This window comes from Amphibalanus amphitrite, unplaced genomic scaffold (genome assembly GCF_019059575.1).
Source record: "Amphibalanus amphitrite isolate SeventyFive unplaced genomic scaffold, NRLGWU_Aamphi_draft 000272F_arrow, whole genome shotgun sequence".
Taxonomy (NCBI): Eukaryota; Metazoa; Arthropoda; class Thecostraca; order Balanomorpha; family Balanidae; genus Amphibalanus; species Amphibalanus amphitrite.
In genome coordinates, this window is record NW_024881767.1 from 631,483 (window position 1) to 650,360 (window position 18,878).

An 18,878-nucleotide genomic window follows, 5' to 3' on the forward strand; every position below is an offset into this window, starting at 1 on the left:
CGGCCCCCGCGGAGTGCCGCGGCGGGTGAGCCGCCGTCAGGGCGGCCTGCTCGGCCGCAGGGCCGGTCATGGCGGAGAGGCTGGCGCCGCGCACCGTCCCGGGCGGCGCTCGCACGCCGTCGCCCGTCGGCGGCGAACGCACAGTCTACTAGAGGCCGGCGAGGTGCGCGCAGCGCCCTGGCCGGCAGCCGAGCTGACTGCAATGAGACGGTGTCCGGTCAGGTCGGCTCCGCTCACGCTACCTCAAGACACGTGCTCAAACGATATGAGGACCACCTGCTGGAATAGGTACCTAACCGACAGTTTGTTCGCACGCCTGACGTCTTTTACTGGCAAAAAAGTATGTAACGAATGAACATCAGACACGGGAAAAAAACTTGAATGAAACACCCAATGTGCGATTAAGGTTGTGCGAGACAATGTCAATCTGTGATTACAGTATAGCGCCGTTCGCTTACCGACGAATAAAAAAAGCTCTAATCACTCCCCCCCCATCACAGCCCTAACCCCAATTGCTTGGCTTTCCATTGGACTTCACGCTTCCCTCAATAAAAAAGCTTGATTTACATTGGACTTCACGCTTACCACAAAAAAAAGGAAATATATAACACAGAAACACAAGCATTAGCGCATACTTAGCAGTCTCGCAAATGAAGCACAATGGCATGAGTTAGCAATACGAATGGATGTCATTGAATAATAAGACGCGGTGCTAAAAACTAGTACCACATTAAATGATGTATTGTACCAACTGACACCTGGTCACAAGATACTGCTCCGGATGGTACAGTAGGGGATGAGAGCCTGCGGTGACGGCATTTAAAAATAAGACATCACCGCTTACGGCGCTACACAAACGCATGGAAACTCGTGACGACAAAGTGGTGCGCCGGCCCCGTCCGCTGCACGAGGCGGCGGCGCGCCGCAGCTACAGACGCCACAGAGGTCACCCACCGCGCATAACACGCCGAGGCCAGCGGCGAACTGCCGCGACCCGGCTTCGATCGGCACACACGCTCACCAAGTGACAATGAGTCACAACTGCCCATTCACATTGACACGCACGCCCCTTCACATAAGAAACTCGAGCTCACTCGCGAAACGGCGCTGCTGGTGGAGGCGGCACTCCGCTACCGCTGCTCAGCCACCGAGTCCGCGCGTCCCGCCGGCCGGCGCGCTGCGACGCGCCGCCGTCTCGATGGTGGCTGCTAACTTGGCACGCGGCTCCGCGCGCACACGGCTCAGTCAGAGCCGGATGGCGAGCGGCGCCCCCCGCTCTTCTTCTTCTTCTCGGCCATGCGAGCAAGGATAGCCCGGCGCAGCGTCTCGGGACTCTCGGAGCGCGAGGTACGGCGGCGGCCCTTGGGGCTCGGCGAACGCGACGAGCCCGAGCTCGGAGAACGCGCACGACCCTTCTTGGGCGGCGGCGAGCGGCTCGAGGAGCGACTCGTGCTGCGACTGGGGGACCGGCGTGCGGCCGGCGGGGCCGCAGCCGCCGCCGGGGCATCGCCCGGCTTGTCAAACGAATAGCCCGCGAGCTTCTCAAGGAAGCTTCGGCTAACCCCCGACTTCCCAGTACCCATGTTCTTGGGCACCGGTGGAGCTCCCGAGCCGCGAGAGCGCGAGCGACTGCGAGAGCGCCGCGCCGCTGGCGGAGCAGCGCGTCGACCACCGCGGTCCGACGAGCTCGAGCGGCGCCGACGGCGCGGCGGCAGCGGACTGCGCGTGCGCGAGCGCCGGCGGACTGGACTGCGCGTTCTGGACCGCCGGCGCGCCGGACTGCGCGAGCGAGAGCGACGACGAACCGGGCTGCGTGTGCGAGAGCGGCGGCGGCGGACGGGACTGCGGGTGCGGGAGCGGCGGCGGCGGTCACGGCTGCGGGACCGGGAGCGCGAACGGCGGCGGCGATCGCGGCTGTCGGAGCGCCTGCGACGGCGGCGGTCGCGACTATCGGAACGCCTGCGACGGCGGCGGTCGCGTGAGTCGTCTGATGATGCGCTTGAGCTTCGGCTTCGCCTGCGACGCTTTGCCGGTGACGGCGATCGAGGCTTGCGAGCCTCAGGTGACGAGCTGCCTCGCCTTTTAGCGGGACTCGGAGTGCGCCGACGACTACCTCCGCGCGCCGGAGACGGGGACGCGGGTCGACGGCGTCCGGCACGAGCCGGACTCTGGCGTGGCGACGCGTCCGACTCAGAGCTGGCCCGTCGACGGGTCACCTGCTCCTCTGGACTCCGGCCGCGCGACTTCTTGGGCGACGGAGAGGCGCTATCGGCGCTAGCGTTTCTCGTGCCGTTCCTCATCTCCGGGGTGGGAGAGCGGCGAGAGCGTGGACCGGGCGAGCGACTCTGGCGACGCCTCTCTGGCGGGGAAGCGGCTCTGCGCGCCGGGACGCCTTCCTCTCCGGACTCGCCGGCCGATGGCGACGGAGAGCGGCTCGCCTCCGACTCGGAAGACTCGGGGGACCGGTCTCGGCGTTTCTTGGACTTTTTCTTCTTGTCCTTGTTCTTCTTCTTGTGCTTACTTTTCTCTTTATCGTCTTTTTGCTTCTTAGCCTTCTTTGCCTTCTTCTCCGCCTTATTAGACTTGTCCTTCTTGTGCTTCTTCTTCGGACTGGGACTCGCACTGGGTGACCTCACCAGAGTGTTCCTCTCCTTTTCCTTCTTTGACTCTTTCTCTTTCCTGGCCTCTTCCTCTTTCGCCCGTCGGTTCGGATCGAAACTGCTGCCGTCAACAAAGTGCTCTGAGATTCCGAAAGCGTCCTTGAGTCTGCTGTTCTTCTCCTGCTGCGCCTCGGCCATCTGATGGGACTCCTTCGTCAGCGGCCGGCCCTGCGCGTCACGCTCAACGCCCGAGGCACGTGAGCGCGGCAGCTGGTCAGCGAGCTTCTCGCGATAACGATCGACACGCCTCTGAAGAGTGTCAGGGGACAAGCCCTGCTCCTGAAGCAGCTCCTGATACTCGACACACTTGAGCTCGATCTTACGCTTGCGCTGGTGATCTAGGATCTCTTCGTTGGGCTCACGGTTGACCTGTGCCTCCAGGCGCTTCAAATCGTCCTCGTCCCTGTACTTAACCTTATCGCGGGTTTGCTTAACGAACGAGAGATTGTTCTGTACGTACCCGTTGGTGCCTGATCCGCGAACTGTCTGCAGTCCTATGCCATTATACATGGTGCGACGGACCAGTGATCAGAGCCGGCGGCAGGCGGCACCCTGCGGGAGAGACGAAACACGCGTCGGGTCAGTGGCTGGTCACCCTGCGCCCGCTCTGACGGCCACGGCGTGTCGAGCGCGGCCGGCAGTCGGCGACGAGCACCTCCCGGCAAAACTCCGGGTAGTGCACCAGCATTGCGCAATGCCAGGAAGCTTTTTAATCGTTCTTTACCGATATTGAAGGACAAATGCGGATCATCCTTTAGGTACATAAAAACTGTTCTTGAATATCATGAAATAAAATACCTGCATCTAACAAATCATTCAGATTCTTATGCATGTCATACGAGTTATAAAACATAGCCCAAGACGCCGGACAAGTGTTACACACCATACACGGCTTTGTGCATCGTCCATACTAGCACTACCGTCGTTTCGGACGGCAAGTGCTAGTACGGGCAAAAACACGTTTATTTAAACAAGAAATTGTATAGAGGACATATTTCATCATGCATTTAACAAAACCACGTAACCAAACGAACGAACCATCGGCGTAATGGTAAGTTCCAAAAACGTCGATGCCCGATTAGGAAATATAACTGATGAAAGTGACTACTGGCTTATTCATTTCTCGAACAACATTATTCAGCGGAAAAACGAAATGGCCTTCTGTTTGAATGCAAAACTTAACATTACACAGCATGAACGGAGCGGTGTCGATCCAGCGGCGCGTGCGCCGTGGTTCCGCCGTGGTTCCGGCGGCCGAGAGGGCGGCGCTCAGGGGCCGCCGTCGGGGCAGTTGTCCTGCGCAGTCTGCACCAGCCGGTCGACCAGCAGGCCGTCGGCCCGCAGCCGGTCCAGCAGCGCGCGCAGCCGGCGCCGCTCGGGCGCCCTCTGCCGAGTCAGCACCAGAACGGTGCGCGCGTGGAAGCCGCGGTGCTGGCGGCAGAGCAGCACCACGGCGTGCGCCGTGTAGTCGGTGGCCGCCACCACGATGTGGTCGAAGCGCGGCGAGCTGAGCGGCTGGTCGGCGCCGCCGGCCGGCCGCACCGTCTCCACGGTCTCGTATCGGCTGCCGTCGACCGCGTCCAGCCGTGTCTCGTTCAGGCGCAACGCGCCGTCGTCGCCATCCGAGCGCGACAGCTGCCAGCGCGTGCAGCGAGCGCTGAAACCCGGGTCGAAGTAGCGCATCTGTTCGTACCAGACGCCGGCGAGCCGGTCGGGACGTAGGTCGGCCTGACGCGGAGTACTGGGACACAGACCAAGTTCGGAGTAGTTGGCCAGGCACAGGCCAGCAGTGCAAATCAACAGCACAAAGCACACAGAAGTGCGCTCCATCATGACCTGAGGTCTGGGCGGGACGGGCACGTAAACGTAGTGAGTCGACACAAACGTAAAGCACTTATATATCCAATCACATATTGCTGCGTTATATAAGCCAGCCAATCAGACTGCAATCCGATGGGCTAGCCGCGTCTGCGGTGATATCCGCGTGGAGGTCGTTATATAACCCTAATCCGCAAACTGGCTCCTCGTCCCCGCCGTCAACGACCGTGCCAACGAAAACAAATGAAGATGAAACAAGTGACCAAAGAAGATGAATAAACAAAGACAAAGCAACGAACACGTAAAAAAAGAATAAACGTAGCACTTTACTTTAACCCTCGCTCGTGTTTTGCCAGCCGCGAGCTTCGCGGAAAAAACGAGCGTATTGCCCGTAACAAGATAAGGCCGATGATACATATTACATACTCAACCCGCCCCGTGCTGGTGGCATGCGTTTTCCGTTTCGTGCTGGGGGGGGGTGCGTTTTCACGCCCCAATCCCCCCCCCCGCCATCTAACTCGGCTCTTGTATTGTATTGTATTGTATTGTATTTACGATCATGGGCGATCCACACATGGCGTGGCGATTACTGCCCAGAGTCTGAGTCGGGTATAAGCATGCAGGAATAGAGACCTGTGATCTCCATTATAAGTCAATGGAAGAACATTAAAATGCGCCTCTTTTGGACGAATGTCGTTCTAAACCCTCTGAAACATTAGTTCATAGGTAAACACTAAACATGACACGCAGCCACGCAGCGACTCGCAGTAAGCGGCAATGGAAAGAACATCAAAATAATGACGAAAACACTTCGTTCATTTTTTGGTGAGGTCAAAGGTCAGGTCGCCAGAGGTCATCAAAGGTCAAATTTAGTCCATTACAACAATTTTGGAAACTGCCGACGGCTAACTTGGGAACCAATAGAGCTACAGCGCCGCGGAAAAGCGCATTCGATAGCCCTTTTACAGGCCTCTCTATCCCTCGTATCACTCGAGTATCCCTCGTCATTTTAAAAATGTGATCACAAGTCAAGGTCATGACCCGACCGGAAAGGGCCATGTTGCATATCAGTCAATCCGTATTGTCAAGCTGAACACATCTGACATGTTTTCACCGCTCCAGCATGTCTCTATCAAAAGTTAGTAAAAAAAAAAAACTGTTGGTGACCTTTCATGACCTGAGGGGCACACAGAGTGGTCACAGGTGCACTTTTCCGATTCCGTGTGTCATGTTTAGTGTTTACCTATGAACTAATGTTTCAGAGGGTTTAGAACGACATTCGTCCAAAAGAGGCGCATTTTAATGTTCTTCCATTGACTTATAATGGAGATCACAGGTCCTGACGATGGGTCACAGAAATAAAAAAAAAATCCGAGGCATAAATATTTAACATAATGTTACTCTTATCAATCGCTGATTGCTGAAAGTTTCAAAATGATCGTTCATCGATCTAGCTACAGCGAGCCTTTGAACTTTTCCTGAGGTAAGGTCATTTGATATCACCTGGTGATGACCTGGTGACCTGGCCTTGAAAGACCCGAGTCTTAACTTTTCACATGTGCGAAAAAAAATGTAGAAACACTGTAGGTACCAAAAACGGGTCCGGCGGGTGATAAACACATAAGTTCCCTATATCTGAGGAATTCTGAAGATTTGATCGTGTTCTCCACTCGATTCCGCGTAAGATGCCGGGTTCCGTGACTCCGTAACTTGAACGTAACGGATGCGGCGGCCACAAACGTAAATCGAGGTCCCGAATTCCCTATTCGTCAACACAGGCGGCGGCCGGTTCCCGGCCTGCGCAACATGACCGCCACCGTTAGACACTAAGGCCAATAGGGTTGAAGCAGCAGTGCTCCCCTGTGACTCACAACATCGAAAAATGCCTCCAATCGAAAACATCTCATTTCAAAGTTGCAGCACTTTGGATTCAGAGGGGCTAATGCATTTGAATACCCCATCTGAATGTGTGACATCAGCGCAGATCTAACGATTTTAAATCTTTTACTAAAACGTTAGGTAGCACGCGGTGGTAGAGGTATGCTGCTTTGCGCGCAACAAGTGCCGCACTTTCAGCTGCACTGGAAGGGGGGGCTATTCATAGCCCCCTCCCGTTTTTCTGCAATAACTTCCAAACCACTTTACGCATCGACGCCAAACATTATGTACCTTCAGCTGCATCAATTTGACACCTTGTGTCAAAATATGAACTTCGTTGCTGCCATAGGTCGGCCGGAAATGACATCAGTGACGTCATATTCGGCCGATTTCGACGCAAAACATTGAACCACAGCAATCGCTACGAAGGGCTAAGTTTTAAGCTAAATCCAATTTCTTTGCATGAGAGGACTCAGAATAGACTGCGCTATCAAACTGCTATCTCGGATTTTCAAAATTTCAAAAAGGTCAAAAAGTATATATATGTATATTTAAATTTAAAATGTATATTTTAATCCTTTATTCAAAAGTTTTGACTTTTCGAAAAAAAACGATATGTGTGATAGAACACATGCTTCAGACTTACTTTAGCAAATTGTAGCCAGATATCTTCAAAAATGGCTAAGTTATTTGCATTATAGCAAAAAAATTTACAATTATAATTTTTTAAAATCAATTTTCAGTATGTAATTGACATCGTACATCAATATAAATAGCACCATCGTGTTTCTGAGCTCAAACTGCATCCGATAGACATCTTTTTTTTGTTTCAAAAATTTTAACTTAAAAAATTGACCTTTTTTACCTGAGTGGCCTGACATAAGCTAAATTCATCTCAAAATGGCCTCGAATGACACAAACGACATCGAATTCGAAATCTATGGCCTAAATGGACCATATGTCACGTGACCGATGCATGATATAGGATTTGCGTGACCTGTGGCTGGGCTGTGATGACCTGACCATGACCTGAAAATCAAAGTACAAGTTTGGTACTCACAGGGTATCTAAAGCATCTGTTCACGAATGTGTTAACCAAAAAGGAGCCCGATCTGTCTTTAACCCGCGCCCCGCAGGGCTATCGGCGGACCCTACCACCCGTAGGGGGGGGGGCCTTTCGCCCCCCCCCCCCCCAAAGATCTCGGAAATTTACCGGCCGATTTTCAAAATTCAAACGGCGTTCCATAGTCCCACCGGGGAACTACCTTGTGACCAAATTTCATTGACCTAGGTCAAACCGATGACGTCACAGGTCAGGTTAAAGGTCGGATTTTCACCGTTCACAGGCATTTCAAGAAATGTGTTGTGAAATCGAGTAAATTGGTAAGCTATTGAAAACCATCGATGGTACATTGTTCGTCAAACATATACTTTGCTATCTGAGGTCACTGATACCAGGTCAGGTCACTGGGGGTCACAATATGAAAGTGTTGTGTGATACATGTTTTATGGTTCATTTTACATGACAAATGCGATTATGTGGGTCAGACAGCCTTTGGGGCTAGCTTAGGTCACGTTTTGGTGAAGATCAGGTCAAGGTCAGGTCAAATTAGGCCAAATTTCAAAGTTGATATTTTAGCATAAAGTGGGTATCGATTCCATGCAGCTCGTCACGGGGAGTCTAATGGTGGTCTTTGTTTTGCCCTACGTGGTCTAGAATTGCCAAAAATTGAGCTTGAAATTTTGACGTCATCATTTTTGATCAGTTTTTTCGCTATAACTTGGCCAAAGAACGAGATATCGATCTGAAATTTGGTATGTAGACGGTGGATACTATCACATATATTCCATTTTTCGAAACTCAAAAAACTGTTTTGGATTTTTCGGCTAATATAACAACAAAAAATATTTTTTGATTTTTGGGATCAAAGCTCATAATTTTCAAAAATCCGAGATACCAGTTTTGTAGCCTTGTCCATTTTACACCTTTTATGTCTTGATCATTTTTCTGTATCTTCAAAGCTGTAGGCCTGACAGCTCTTCTCGCGAAGGTCTTTTTTTCGGTCAAAAATAGCAGAACATGACATCATTCTGACGCCATTTGTGGCCAACCTATCATAGCCTCTCGGAAAAAATGGTCACAATGTGTAAAATTGATGCCCGGAGCGGTCCTGAAAGTTTGGTGGCGATATCTCCAGCCGTTTAGGGTATATCGACGGAAGAGGACAGGGGGTCGTTTCGAAACGCAGCCAAATCTTGCGATTGCGAGTACGAAATTCATTATTTTGGCGTCAGAGCCTGAAGCGAAAAATACAAGCATATTTATTTCAAAAAGAATTCAGGTTTGTCGAACGGTGTTATGAGAATTTTGATAACAGTACTGCATAAGTTTTTCAGTTATGCCGCAAAAGTGTTGTATCTATCCATAGACCCGGGAACAGGGGGGGGGGGCAGCGGGGGCGCTTGCCCCCCCCCCCCCCAACTTGAGAGCCGAGGGGGCGGCGCCCCCTCAACATTGAGGCAGCGATAAAGGATCTTTCCTCCCTTTTCCGGACTTCTTTCCTTCTTGTTTACTTTATGCATCTAAACATCAACACATGGCATTTACCTTGCCATCCAAATGGCTTCTGCTGATACAGTATCGATTTGATAACTTCTGCTATTGTCATTCCGCTTTGGTTTGGGCCTGACCTTGACCAAAAGTTTGGCAGGCCAGATTTTATACTGGACCATTTGAGTCAACTTTGAGAAATACATTACGTACAACGGTGGAAAAATCGTTGCTATAGGTATAACACAGTTTACCCGCTTTGGGTGTGAGGGAGGGGACCGTGTGGGGCAATGAGTGCACTGACGTGACGCCCTCGGAAGGCCGGTATGGGATCAAAGCTCAGCGACACTATGGGCCTGTGTGCTGCCTTCGGTTATCGGTAGCACCCTCAGAATCACCGGCGTAGGGCCCTCAGAGCCGCCCGTAAGGGGCCTTGATAGGCGCTGTGTGCCTGTGTGGGGCCGTCATGCGGGTGCCCGTGTGGGCGCTCAGAGGTGCTAGTGTGATTCGCTCAGAGGCGCCGGTGAGGGTCCTTACAGACTAGTGCTGTTGGGCCATCGTAGACGCTGGTGTGGAGCCGTTACAGACGGGTGTGGGGCCTTTAGAGCTGCTGACGCGAACCCTCTACAAGGCGGCAGGGGGTTCTCAGTGACCGGCAAGGGGCCGGCAGAAGAAGTCCTGTGGGGTCCTTAGAGACTGGCATGGTACTGTCAGACGCCGGTGGGGCCCTCAGAGTCACAGGTGTGGGGCCCCCAAAAGTCACCAGTGGGTGGCCTTTAGATGCGCAGGTGCTGACTGTTGGGTCCTCAGAGCCGCCGATATAGAGCTTTAATAGGCACTGGTGTTGGCACTCAGAGTTGGGGGTGTGAAAGCCTCAGAGACACCGGTGTGGGCCCTCATAGGCGCCGATGAGGGCCTCCATAGTTGCCGTTTTGGGGCCCTCAGAAAAAAAAAAGTGTGGGACCATCACAGGCGGGAAATGCCCCTAGAACTGGCCCCTCATAGGCCGATAAGAACTCTCAGAGGCCAGTAATGGGCCTTTGGGGACCACCGGAGGGTTCTTAAAAGCCGCAAGAGGCCCTCAGAAGCCGGCGTGGGGCCCTTATAGAGATCTTAGTGTGGCTATTTAGGACCCATGAGGTGTTCTAACGAGCCCCATGGGGCCCTTCGGAGTCAAAATATGGCCATCGTTAACCCTCAGCGGTCAAATGGCGCCGCAGGGCCCCTCGGACCCGAGGGTCCCTTTGAACCCGATGGCGGGGGGGGGGGGGGTACGTGTCCCCTTAGACCCCTAGCTATGCCACTGTTTCATATGCATCATGTTAGGTATTTTAGGCTCGCCCCCCCCCCCCAACTTGAAAATCGTTCCCGGGCCCCTGTATCTATCTTCTTTTATTGTGCAGTCGGCGGGACCGATTCAAAATTGAGTCGTTGCTACTAAAATAGCAGCATATGGCGTCAGATGATGAACAGGAAAAATAGTTGCGTAAATTTAGACATAAACCACCCCCAAACCATGAATTTCTTTTGAAGGCACTATAGACGACCATTACCGTAAAACGGGGCTATAAGGGACAGGTTTTGACTTTGACAACCTGTCATTCAAAGGTTATTGCTTACTTTTGGCATAATATGCATTTTATTGGTATCATAGATGTACGATTTTTTTTTTTGTTGCTTGTCCCTTATAGCCCCGCACCGGGGTTTTAAGGGACGAGCACTGTTATGGCCTTTTAAACTCTAGTAGCACCATCAAATGGGCTTTAAGGGACACAGACTATGTTTTTAAAAATGTTTACTGCTTTCCTGTGCAAAATATTTGTTTTTTAAGTGCACATACAATGGATTGGCATCCATCAAAGTTTCCAATGGAGGACGGAAAAGGTAACTTCCTTTTTCAACATAAATACCATAAAGGAAACTCAAATATGGAAACATAATAATGTGTTATTATCAAAACACAAATGATATGAGTACAACCACTTGATAATGAGGCATTCTCCTGCCATTCTGAACTCCAGAACACCATCCACCAGAAGACTGCAGAGAGTCTCTGGCAGCTCCTTGGAGCTGGAGGTGTTTGATATCAGCTCACTCATTGTATTCCTTGACCTCTTTGATTTCCATGATTCCCCTGGTGAGGTATTTGGGTTCTTGGATCTTTTGCACAATGTCTGAGAAGGGGTACACCACAGGACATCCTCTGTCCTCTCCAAGGAATGTAGGATGGCCCAGTTTTCAGGTAGCAGGTGCCTTATTGTGCCTACATGACACTTTTTGGGATCCCAAACTTCTGCTCAGCTACCCTGAAAGGCATCCCTCTGTTCACTGCATCCACAGCTTTCATGATTACATCTTTCGAATATGTTTTCCTTGTTTTAACTCCTCGCTTTGACTGGTAATGACGGTGTCCCTTAAAGCCCCGTTTTGACATCAAAATCTACCTGAAACAGAAAAAAGCGGAAATGAGGATGAGGCAAGGAGGGTACATGGATGTAATTTCATGGGCATCTTCAGGATACATGTGGTCATTGACTATACCTTTGTGAAGGTCCCAGAGTCCGTGGTTGTGTTTCCACAAGCAAAGTTTTCGGGGTTACAATTTTGTTGCGAATTTGGCACTTTTTTCAAAAGCTCATAGCATGAGAACAACAACAAGCATCTTGGAAATGGTGATGTGGCATGCATGTCCAGACATCAGTGTTTCATATTATATATCTATTTCCTTTTGTTTCTCGTTCACTGTATTACACAGATCCCTCAAAACTTTTTCCCGAAATTTGTCCCCTATAACCCCACTGTCCCTTACAGCCCCGTTTTACGGTAACTAACTAGATGTGATGAAGATCAAATGTAAGGAAGACGCTCATTTTACAAAATTACATGCAAGTACCAAAAAGTGATGTAAGTACTTATTCAACTGTCATTTTCAGCGCTCCCCGCTAACGTGACTTCAAGTTGAGATATTTGCGGCAAAGTACCGAATTGAGCAAAATGGTTTTAATTTACATTATAACTTGTTGTGTTTTGTCAGAAAATGGTCCTAACTCAGATTTTGTGGAAAAGGTCATTATCTCCCTTTAAGTAATCATTTTTAAATTAATTGTATTTATTTACTGTAATTAAATTAAATCCTTTAACAATTTTCTTTCAAGGTACCAATCCACTTATTGAATGGCCAGCTGAATGTGACGCTCAGAACCTGCAGAAAAGCCGTTTTCCTATCACCATTTTCAAGTGAATTTGCCTAATTTGATCAAATTGCGTTGATTTCTAGTGGAAAATGGAAGCTTTTTCTCTGCGATGAGCGGACGCGATACCGCAAGTACCTGAACATTACACCGCCTTTCACCCTTAGTTGCGAGGGCTGCATTTATGCCCATATATGGTCATCAACAGTCCATTTATTGACCAATCCATTTTTGGATCTTCGCCTCGTAGTTTCCCCAACTCAGTCGGGCGCACTGTGGTATCTCCGATTCATTTATGGAGACGTTTCTATTATTGGAAACGTTTCCAATTTTGACTACTCTTCTGTTCCAAAAATGGAAACGCTCGTTCCATAAATAGAAACGCTAACATCTCCGCACATATTTTCTTGCCAAGGGTGGCTGGATTCGATGTATAACAACTGTTTCGCGTAAAACAAGCTCAGATACACCAAAAGCACTTGTCTTCTTGCATGGAAAGCTGTCGTATGCATTAAAATTCACGTCTTTAAAATGCTCCTGAATCGTATCCATTTATGGAGACTTAGTTTCCAAAAATGGAAACGCCGATGTTCCAAAAATAGAAACGCTGAAGTTCAAATGTGTGCAAACTTAGCTTAAATGTGTTTTTAAAATTCACATGCAACTAAAAATTTGATGTTTTGGGACTGGTTTAGCATCTCGGCTCTCGGCAGTAACCTTGGACGTCGGGTTCGATAATAATACCTTACGAGCCGCAACTTGAGCACATTCAAAAGTCAACTAAAACTAAGATTTCCCAGAAACTACTGGACAGATGTGGTCCAAAGTGGGCAATACATAAAGCGTAGATATCATTTCAATATATAAAATTAATATCCATGTTACACATGAGCTAGAATGAATAAATTCATCGTCAGAATGCAATGGTATTTGGTGTGACGACGGTGCAGACCTTATTTCCATCCTGCTTTTTACGTATTTGCACGGAGATTTACGTTGATCCGAGTCTACGATCATATTCAGCACATTTGAAATATCATAAAATGCCCACTTAAGTCTCCACATAGGGCTTTGCAACAACTTTCATGCGATTTAATCAAAGATTGACGACCACCAGGCCGCTGGTACACCGGAAAACGCAGCCTGATAATGAATGAAAAACTGAAGTTCCCGGTGATGTGGTTGTTCCAATCAATGGGTCAGTCTTTCAGTAGTCTGTTAAAAACGTTATTTTTTGTTCAAAACATTCATAAATGTTATTATTTTCAATTAGAAAAACGTGTGAATTTTTTATCACGTCAACATGTTATAAGCATCGCCTCGTTCGTCAACTTTCGGTTTTCTGATCGGAAAGTCGGAGAACAGGAACATAAACTAGAATGCTGGCTGTCGATTGGTGGCATCCTGCGCATGCCAAATTGCACCAATCAATGCCCAGTTTGCTTTAAAGGTAGCGATGCACACAGCCTCTCCATTTATGGAACAGATCGTTTCTATTTTTGGAAACGGCGTATCCATTTTTGGAACATTGTTCCAAAAATGGAAACGTTTCCATAAATGGATCGGAAATACCACAGTGTGCCCGACTGAACTGCTATTCAGTGGCACATTGGGTATCAGTAGAGCAGACGTAAAAAGGGTGATTTCGCCCTAGATGAAGAAAGGCAAGACATGTGAATGACAAGACAACAGAAATTGTGAATAATGTAGCCAAGAAGGAACGATTCGAAAAAAAATCCAGAAGAAAGTGCGACGACCTCGCGAGCTTGCCGTCCCGGCGGTCCGAGGCGGCTCGTCGACCATTGCTTCGCTGTCTTAGCCAATACCTAGTCCACATAGTGACCATATAGTGAATAACAGGAGGAACATCAGAAAGCTTAGGAAATGCTTACCATTGTTAAAATATCTAGATGCGAACAAATCTTCAATGTAACCGAAGACAACCCAGGCAGCCGACGCAACACAGCGTGGCGCCACAATGTCTTCAAATGTAAGCTAAAATGGCGCAGGCCGTTCGCTGCACAGGCATAGCAGACAAAACTCGTATATAAGTGTTTTTATAAAATCAACGAGAATGTTTTTCTAAAATAAACACATTTAAATTTATATGGCTAATTTCCACTCTCTTTTGAACTTTCAGATTGTAGATTTATTGATTTCTCATTAGAAAAGAAAGAGGACAATGGTTCAAGAAAAGTATCTACCTACCTATTTGCATTGGAACACGAGAACTAAATAAATTGAGATGTAGGTAAAATACACAAAAACATGTGATTTGTTGTTGCTCCCATACATTAGGGTGGGTGTCAAGGTCACCTGAGGGTCAGGTCAGGTCATTGACCTTTGGTGACCTCGGGTGACCTCGGTTCACTTTTTCGAGTTTTACAGGCTAGTTTTTGGAGCTGAATTCGAATTTAGCAACCATTTGAACATTTACGAAGTAGTTTTGGTGCCGTCGTAACATTCCCGCTGGAGCTAGAAAGACGAAATTTGGAGGGTAGGTGGGGGCCATGTGGAACTCTGTTGTGTGTGAATTTCATGACCCTAGGTCAATATCTTCAAGGTCAAATGAGGTCAAATGTGGTCAAATCTGCCATATTAGCGACTTTTTTGCGTTTACACGCCGATAACTCAAAAAGTCACCGGTCGATTTTTTTAAAACTTTCACTATACGAAAGAACAAACATTTGTGAGTATATATGGTGAATTTCTAGGTAATCCAACAATAAATATGGCAGTTAGAAGCCTGCTAAGGGTAAGATGTCGCCGGCTGAAGCGGCATCGGCCGACGCGGGAAACGCGGCAATCACAGTTTTGTGTTTACACACTCATAACTCAAGTTGTTACGGGCCGATTTTCAAAATTCGTTGACCATATGATTGCCTGTACATTTCTCAGTCTTCTCACCGAATTTGACGCGAATCTAATATAATCAGCGGTAAGGAGCGCGATGTAAAGACGGAACCGTCCCGCCCCGGCACAGTCTACAATTCAGGCGGCGCGTAACGGCTAGCGCCGGCCGTCGCACCGCCGCGCCGCCGCGGCGGCAGGATGTTTGACTTTACACCGCTATTACTAGAAAAGTTGTGAACCGATTTTCTTACTTCTTGCACGAGAAGATCCGCAATTCAATTCTGGACAGGTAGCCGAAATTTCACATTGATATTATGCATGCAGCGCGAGTTATTGGCGAAAAACAGGAGGGGTGGGCGAAATCCGCCCCCCCCCCCTTCCAATGCGCGTGTTAAAATTGGGTATCATCGGCTTCCTCTCGTGACGGGCAACACGCTCGTTTTTTCCGCGATGCTCTAGCTCGATCAGGGGCCAAACGCGAGGGGGGTCGTACCAACCCCCCCCCCCTTGTGCCGTCGAAGGACGCAAAATGGCCTGTGCCGGCGAGGGTTAAGGTTATTTACTAGATAAGTAAGGTTGTTTCAATTTCCCATGCTGGCCTGTTAGAGCCCACAGCCTGTCCCGTAGTTTATTGGTATACCAGGGCTGCAGCGATGACATTAGGTATTGACCGCATTGACCAGAGGAGCGGTTCATGTGGCTGAAGGCGCGTCGATAAACTGGTGGGGCGCCACCGTGTCCAAAGAGAGGCGACGTCGTACTTTGCAAAAGAAATGATATAAGTCAGAAGAGCGCTTGTATGAGCCGTTGAGGCGCTAGCCTTATAGCTAAGTGCGCCCTTTTAGCAGCAGGGATGCCATAACACATTATAGTGTGTTATATGGCATCCAGGCCCCTATATGTAGGTATAGGGTAGAGGGGCGATGATTATGACTCGAGTAGCGCTCTTAAAATCGGTAGGCGCCTCACTGGCGGGTACCACATACATTTCATTACTCAGTGCAGAGGGGCACCAAAACTGGCACGAGGGGCGCCTTCAGGAGCCAATCAGCAGCCTGCAGACTGGGGGCGCGATTCTAGCAACAATGATGGCATAAGGTACTGGCCAGAGGGGCGCTTCAACTACTTCAATCAATGGTCGCATTATATGTGGTTAGAATTTCAAAATCCAAATGACCTTTTCCTCGATGATTAATTGAAAATGCAATAAAAAGCAGGGCGTATTTTAACATGTTAACTGGGTCGGCAATTGCCGACCCAGTCACGGAGAATGCCGACCCAGTGACAGCCGTTTGCCGACCCAGTTGCCGCCCCCTCTAGGATGCAGCACGCACATGCAGGCTAGGTGCCGTCATTCATAGTGAGGCTGCTGCCCTCCGAAATGATAATGCCGCCTCTTAAAGTGAAGCAGCCGTCTATAGAAAGTGATGATCCCGCAACTCAATGTGACAGTGCCGCCCCTAAATCTGTTAGTAGCCCCACTCAATGTACCTAATGGTGCCGCCCTTCTAAGCATCTGTGGAGCCCCGCAATGTGATGATACCGCCCCTCAAGAAGATGATGCCGCCCCTTTCAGTATCGGTGGCGCCCCTCAATGTGATGGTGCCGCCCTCAAAATGCCGGTGGCGCCCCTGAATGTGATGGTGCTGCCCGCCAACGAGTCGGTGGCGCCCCTCAAAATGATGCTGCCGCCCCTTAAAGTGTTGGCGCCGCCCCTTATAGTGTCAGTGACGCCTTTCGAAGTGTCGGAGGAACCCACCAATATAATGGTGCCGCCCCTCTAGGTATCCACATAGCCCCTCATTGTGATGTAGCCGCCCCTCAAGCAGACGATGCCGCCCCTCAAGAAGATGATGCCGCCCCTGAATGTGATGGTGCTGCCCGCCAACGAGTCGGTGGCGCGCCTCAAAATGATGCTGCCGCCCCTTAAAATGTTAGTGCCGCCCCTCATAGTGTCAGTGACGCTCTTCGGAGTGTCAGAGGAACCCACCAATATAATGGTGCCGCCCCTCTAGGTATCCACATCGCCCCTCATTGTGATGGAGCTGCCCCTCAAGCAGATGATGCCGCCCCTCAAGAAGATGATGCCGCCCCTTTCAGCATCGGTGGCGCCCATCAATGTGATGGTGCCTCCCTCAAAGTGCCAGTGACGCCCCTAAATGTGATGGTGTCTCCTGTCAACGAGTCGGTGGCGGCCTTTAAAATGATGCTGCCGCCCCTAAAAGTGCTGGTGCCGCCCCTTACAGTGTCAGTGGCGCCCTTCAAAGTTTTGGAGGAACTCGTCAATACAATGTTGCCGCCCTCTAACTTTCTGTAGCGTCCTTCCATATACATAATGGTGCCGCTTCTCAAACCATCCGTGGCGCCCCTCAAAGTGATGGTGCCGCCCCTTACAGTGTCGGTGGTGTCTCCTCAAAAGTCAAGGTGCCGCCTCTCAAAGAAATGCTGGTGTCCCTCGAAGTGTCGGAGGCGCTCCTCAATGTCATGTTGCCGCCCCTCAAACCTTCCGTAACACCCCTCAACGTCATGGTGCCGCCCCCCCCCCCAATGTGCTCACGGCGCCCTTAACCCGCGCCCTGGTGGGGGGGGGGCTATTTTTTGCCCCCCCTCCAGACTTTTCGATATATATCCAGAACCGCTGCGCCGATCGTCACCAAACTTTCAGTACCCTCCCGGACATCAATTTTACACATTGTGACCAAAATTTTTTCCAAAGGCTATGATAGGTTGGCCGGAAATGACGTCAGAGTGACGTCATGTTCTGCCGTTTTCGACCCAAAAAAGGGTTTCGCGGGAAGAGCTGTCAGGCCTATAGCTTTGCAAATACAGAAAAACGATAAAGACATAAAAGCTGTAGAATTGACAGGGCTACAAAACTGCTATCTCGGATTTTTAACATTTTTGGATTTTGACCCCCAAAAATCAAAAAATAGATTTTTTGATTATAATAGCCGAAAAATCCAAAAAGTTTTTTGAATTTCGAAAAAAACCGGAATATATGTGATAGTCCTTACCGCCTTCTATCTACATACCAAATTTGAGATCGATACCTCTTTTTTTGGCCAAGTTACAGCGAAAAAAACTGTTCAAAATTGATGACGTCAAATTTTCAAACTCAATTTTTAGCAATTCTAGACCTTGTAGCGCAAAACAAAGACCACCATTAGACTCCCCGTGACGAGCTGCATCGAATCAATACCCATTTTATGCAAAAATATCAACTTTGAAATTTGACCTTTTTTGACCTGACCTTGACCTGACCTCCACCAGAAAGTGACCTAAGCCGTACCTGATAGTCTTATAACCAACACCATTGAGTTGGAAATGAAAAATTGGCCATAAAACATGCATCGTACCGGGACGGCTGGGACCACTTCTGCGCCTGCCATCTATCGGGCAGTGTTTGGAACTACAGCGGGCGCCGGCCGGCCGCGCCGCGCGGCGCCGTTACAGGGCTATGGAGGCGAATGAAGTGGTATAAAACCAGACGAATTTTACGCTTGTAAAGCAAAAAACGAAAAATGTACACTCACCACAGTGTTCAGCAAAGTACTGGGAACAATATGGATATAATTTAAAGCTAGTACGATGCGAACTGTTGGTTCCCAAGAGCAGTATTTACATACTTGTAGGAGATAGTACTTTAACATTACGGGAGCTTCTAAACTGCGCTCGCAAAGTACTTGATTGTAAATATTTCCATTTAGAGGCAAAAATCTAAAAATGTACAGTCAGAGCGTTGTTCCCAATGCTTCTAGGTACACAATGAGCATAAATTTAGCTCGAAATGTCATCACACATTGGTTCCCAGTCCAGTTTAAAACGACACTTTGTGCCGCAGAGCCTGTCTCTTCCAATGGATGGCGGCTGGGTGGCGGTTGTAGTGGTGGACAAGACAATTCTTGAGTGAAATGAAATCATTTGCTT

At 49.3% G+C, this 18,878-nt stretch overlaps 1 protein-coding gene across 3 annotated transcripts; it reads right to left on the bottom strand.

Moving 5' to 3' along the window:
• Positions 1-725: 725 nt before the first annotated feature.
• LOC122387073 (serine/arginine repetitive matrix protein 2-like) lies at positions 726-14,308 on the bottom strand. Of its 3 annotated transcripts, none has more exons than XM_043376900.1 (2): positions 13,991-14,308; positions 726-3,212 (listed from the first exon to the last, which is right to left on the bottom strand). In XM_043376900.1, the coding sequence occupies exon 2, from the start codon at positions 3,168-3,170 to the stop codon at positions 1,242-1,244; it is 1,929 nt and encodes a 642-aa protein (XP_043232835.1). In that variant the 5' UTR covers positions 3,171-3,212; positions 13,991-14,308; the 3' UTR covers positions 726-1,241. The 3 variants fall into 3 exon arrangements, with proteins under 3 accessions (XP_043232835.1, XP_043232836.1, XP_043232837.1); XM_043376901.1 differs by lacking the exon at positions 13,991-14,308 and adding an exon at positions 13,942-13,965; XM_043376902.1 differs by lacking the exon at positions 13,991-14,308 and adding an exon at positions 13,856-13,925.
• Between the last annotated feature and the right edge of the window lie 4,570 nt (positions 14,309-18,878).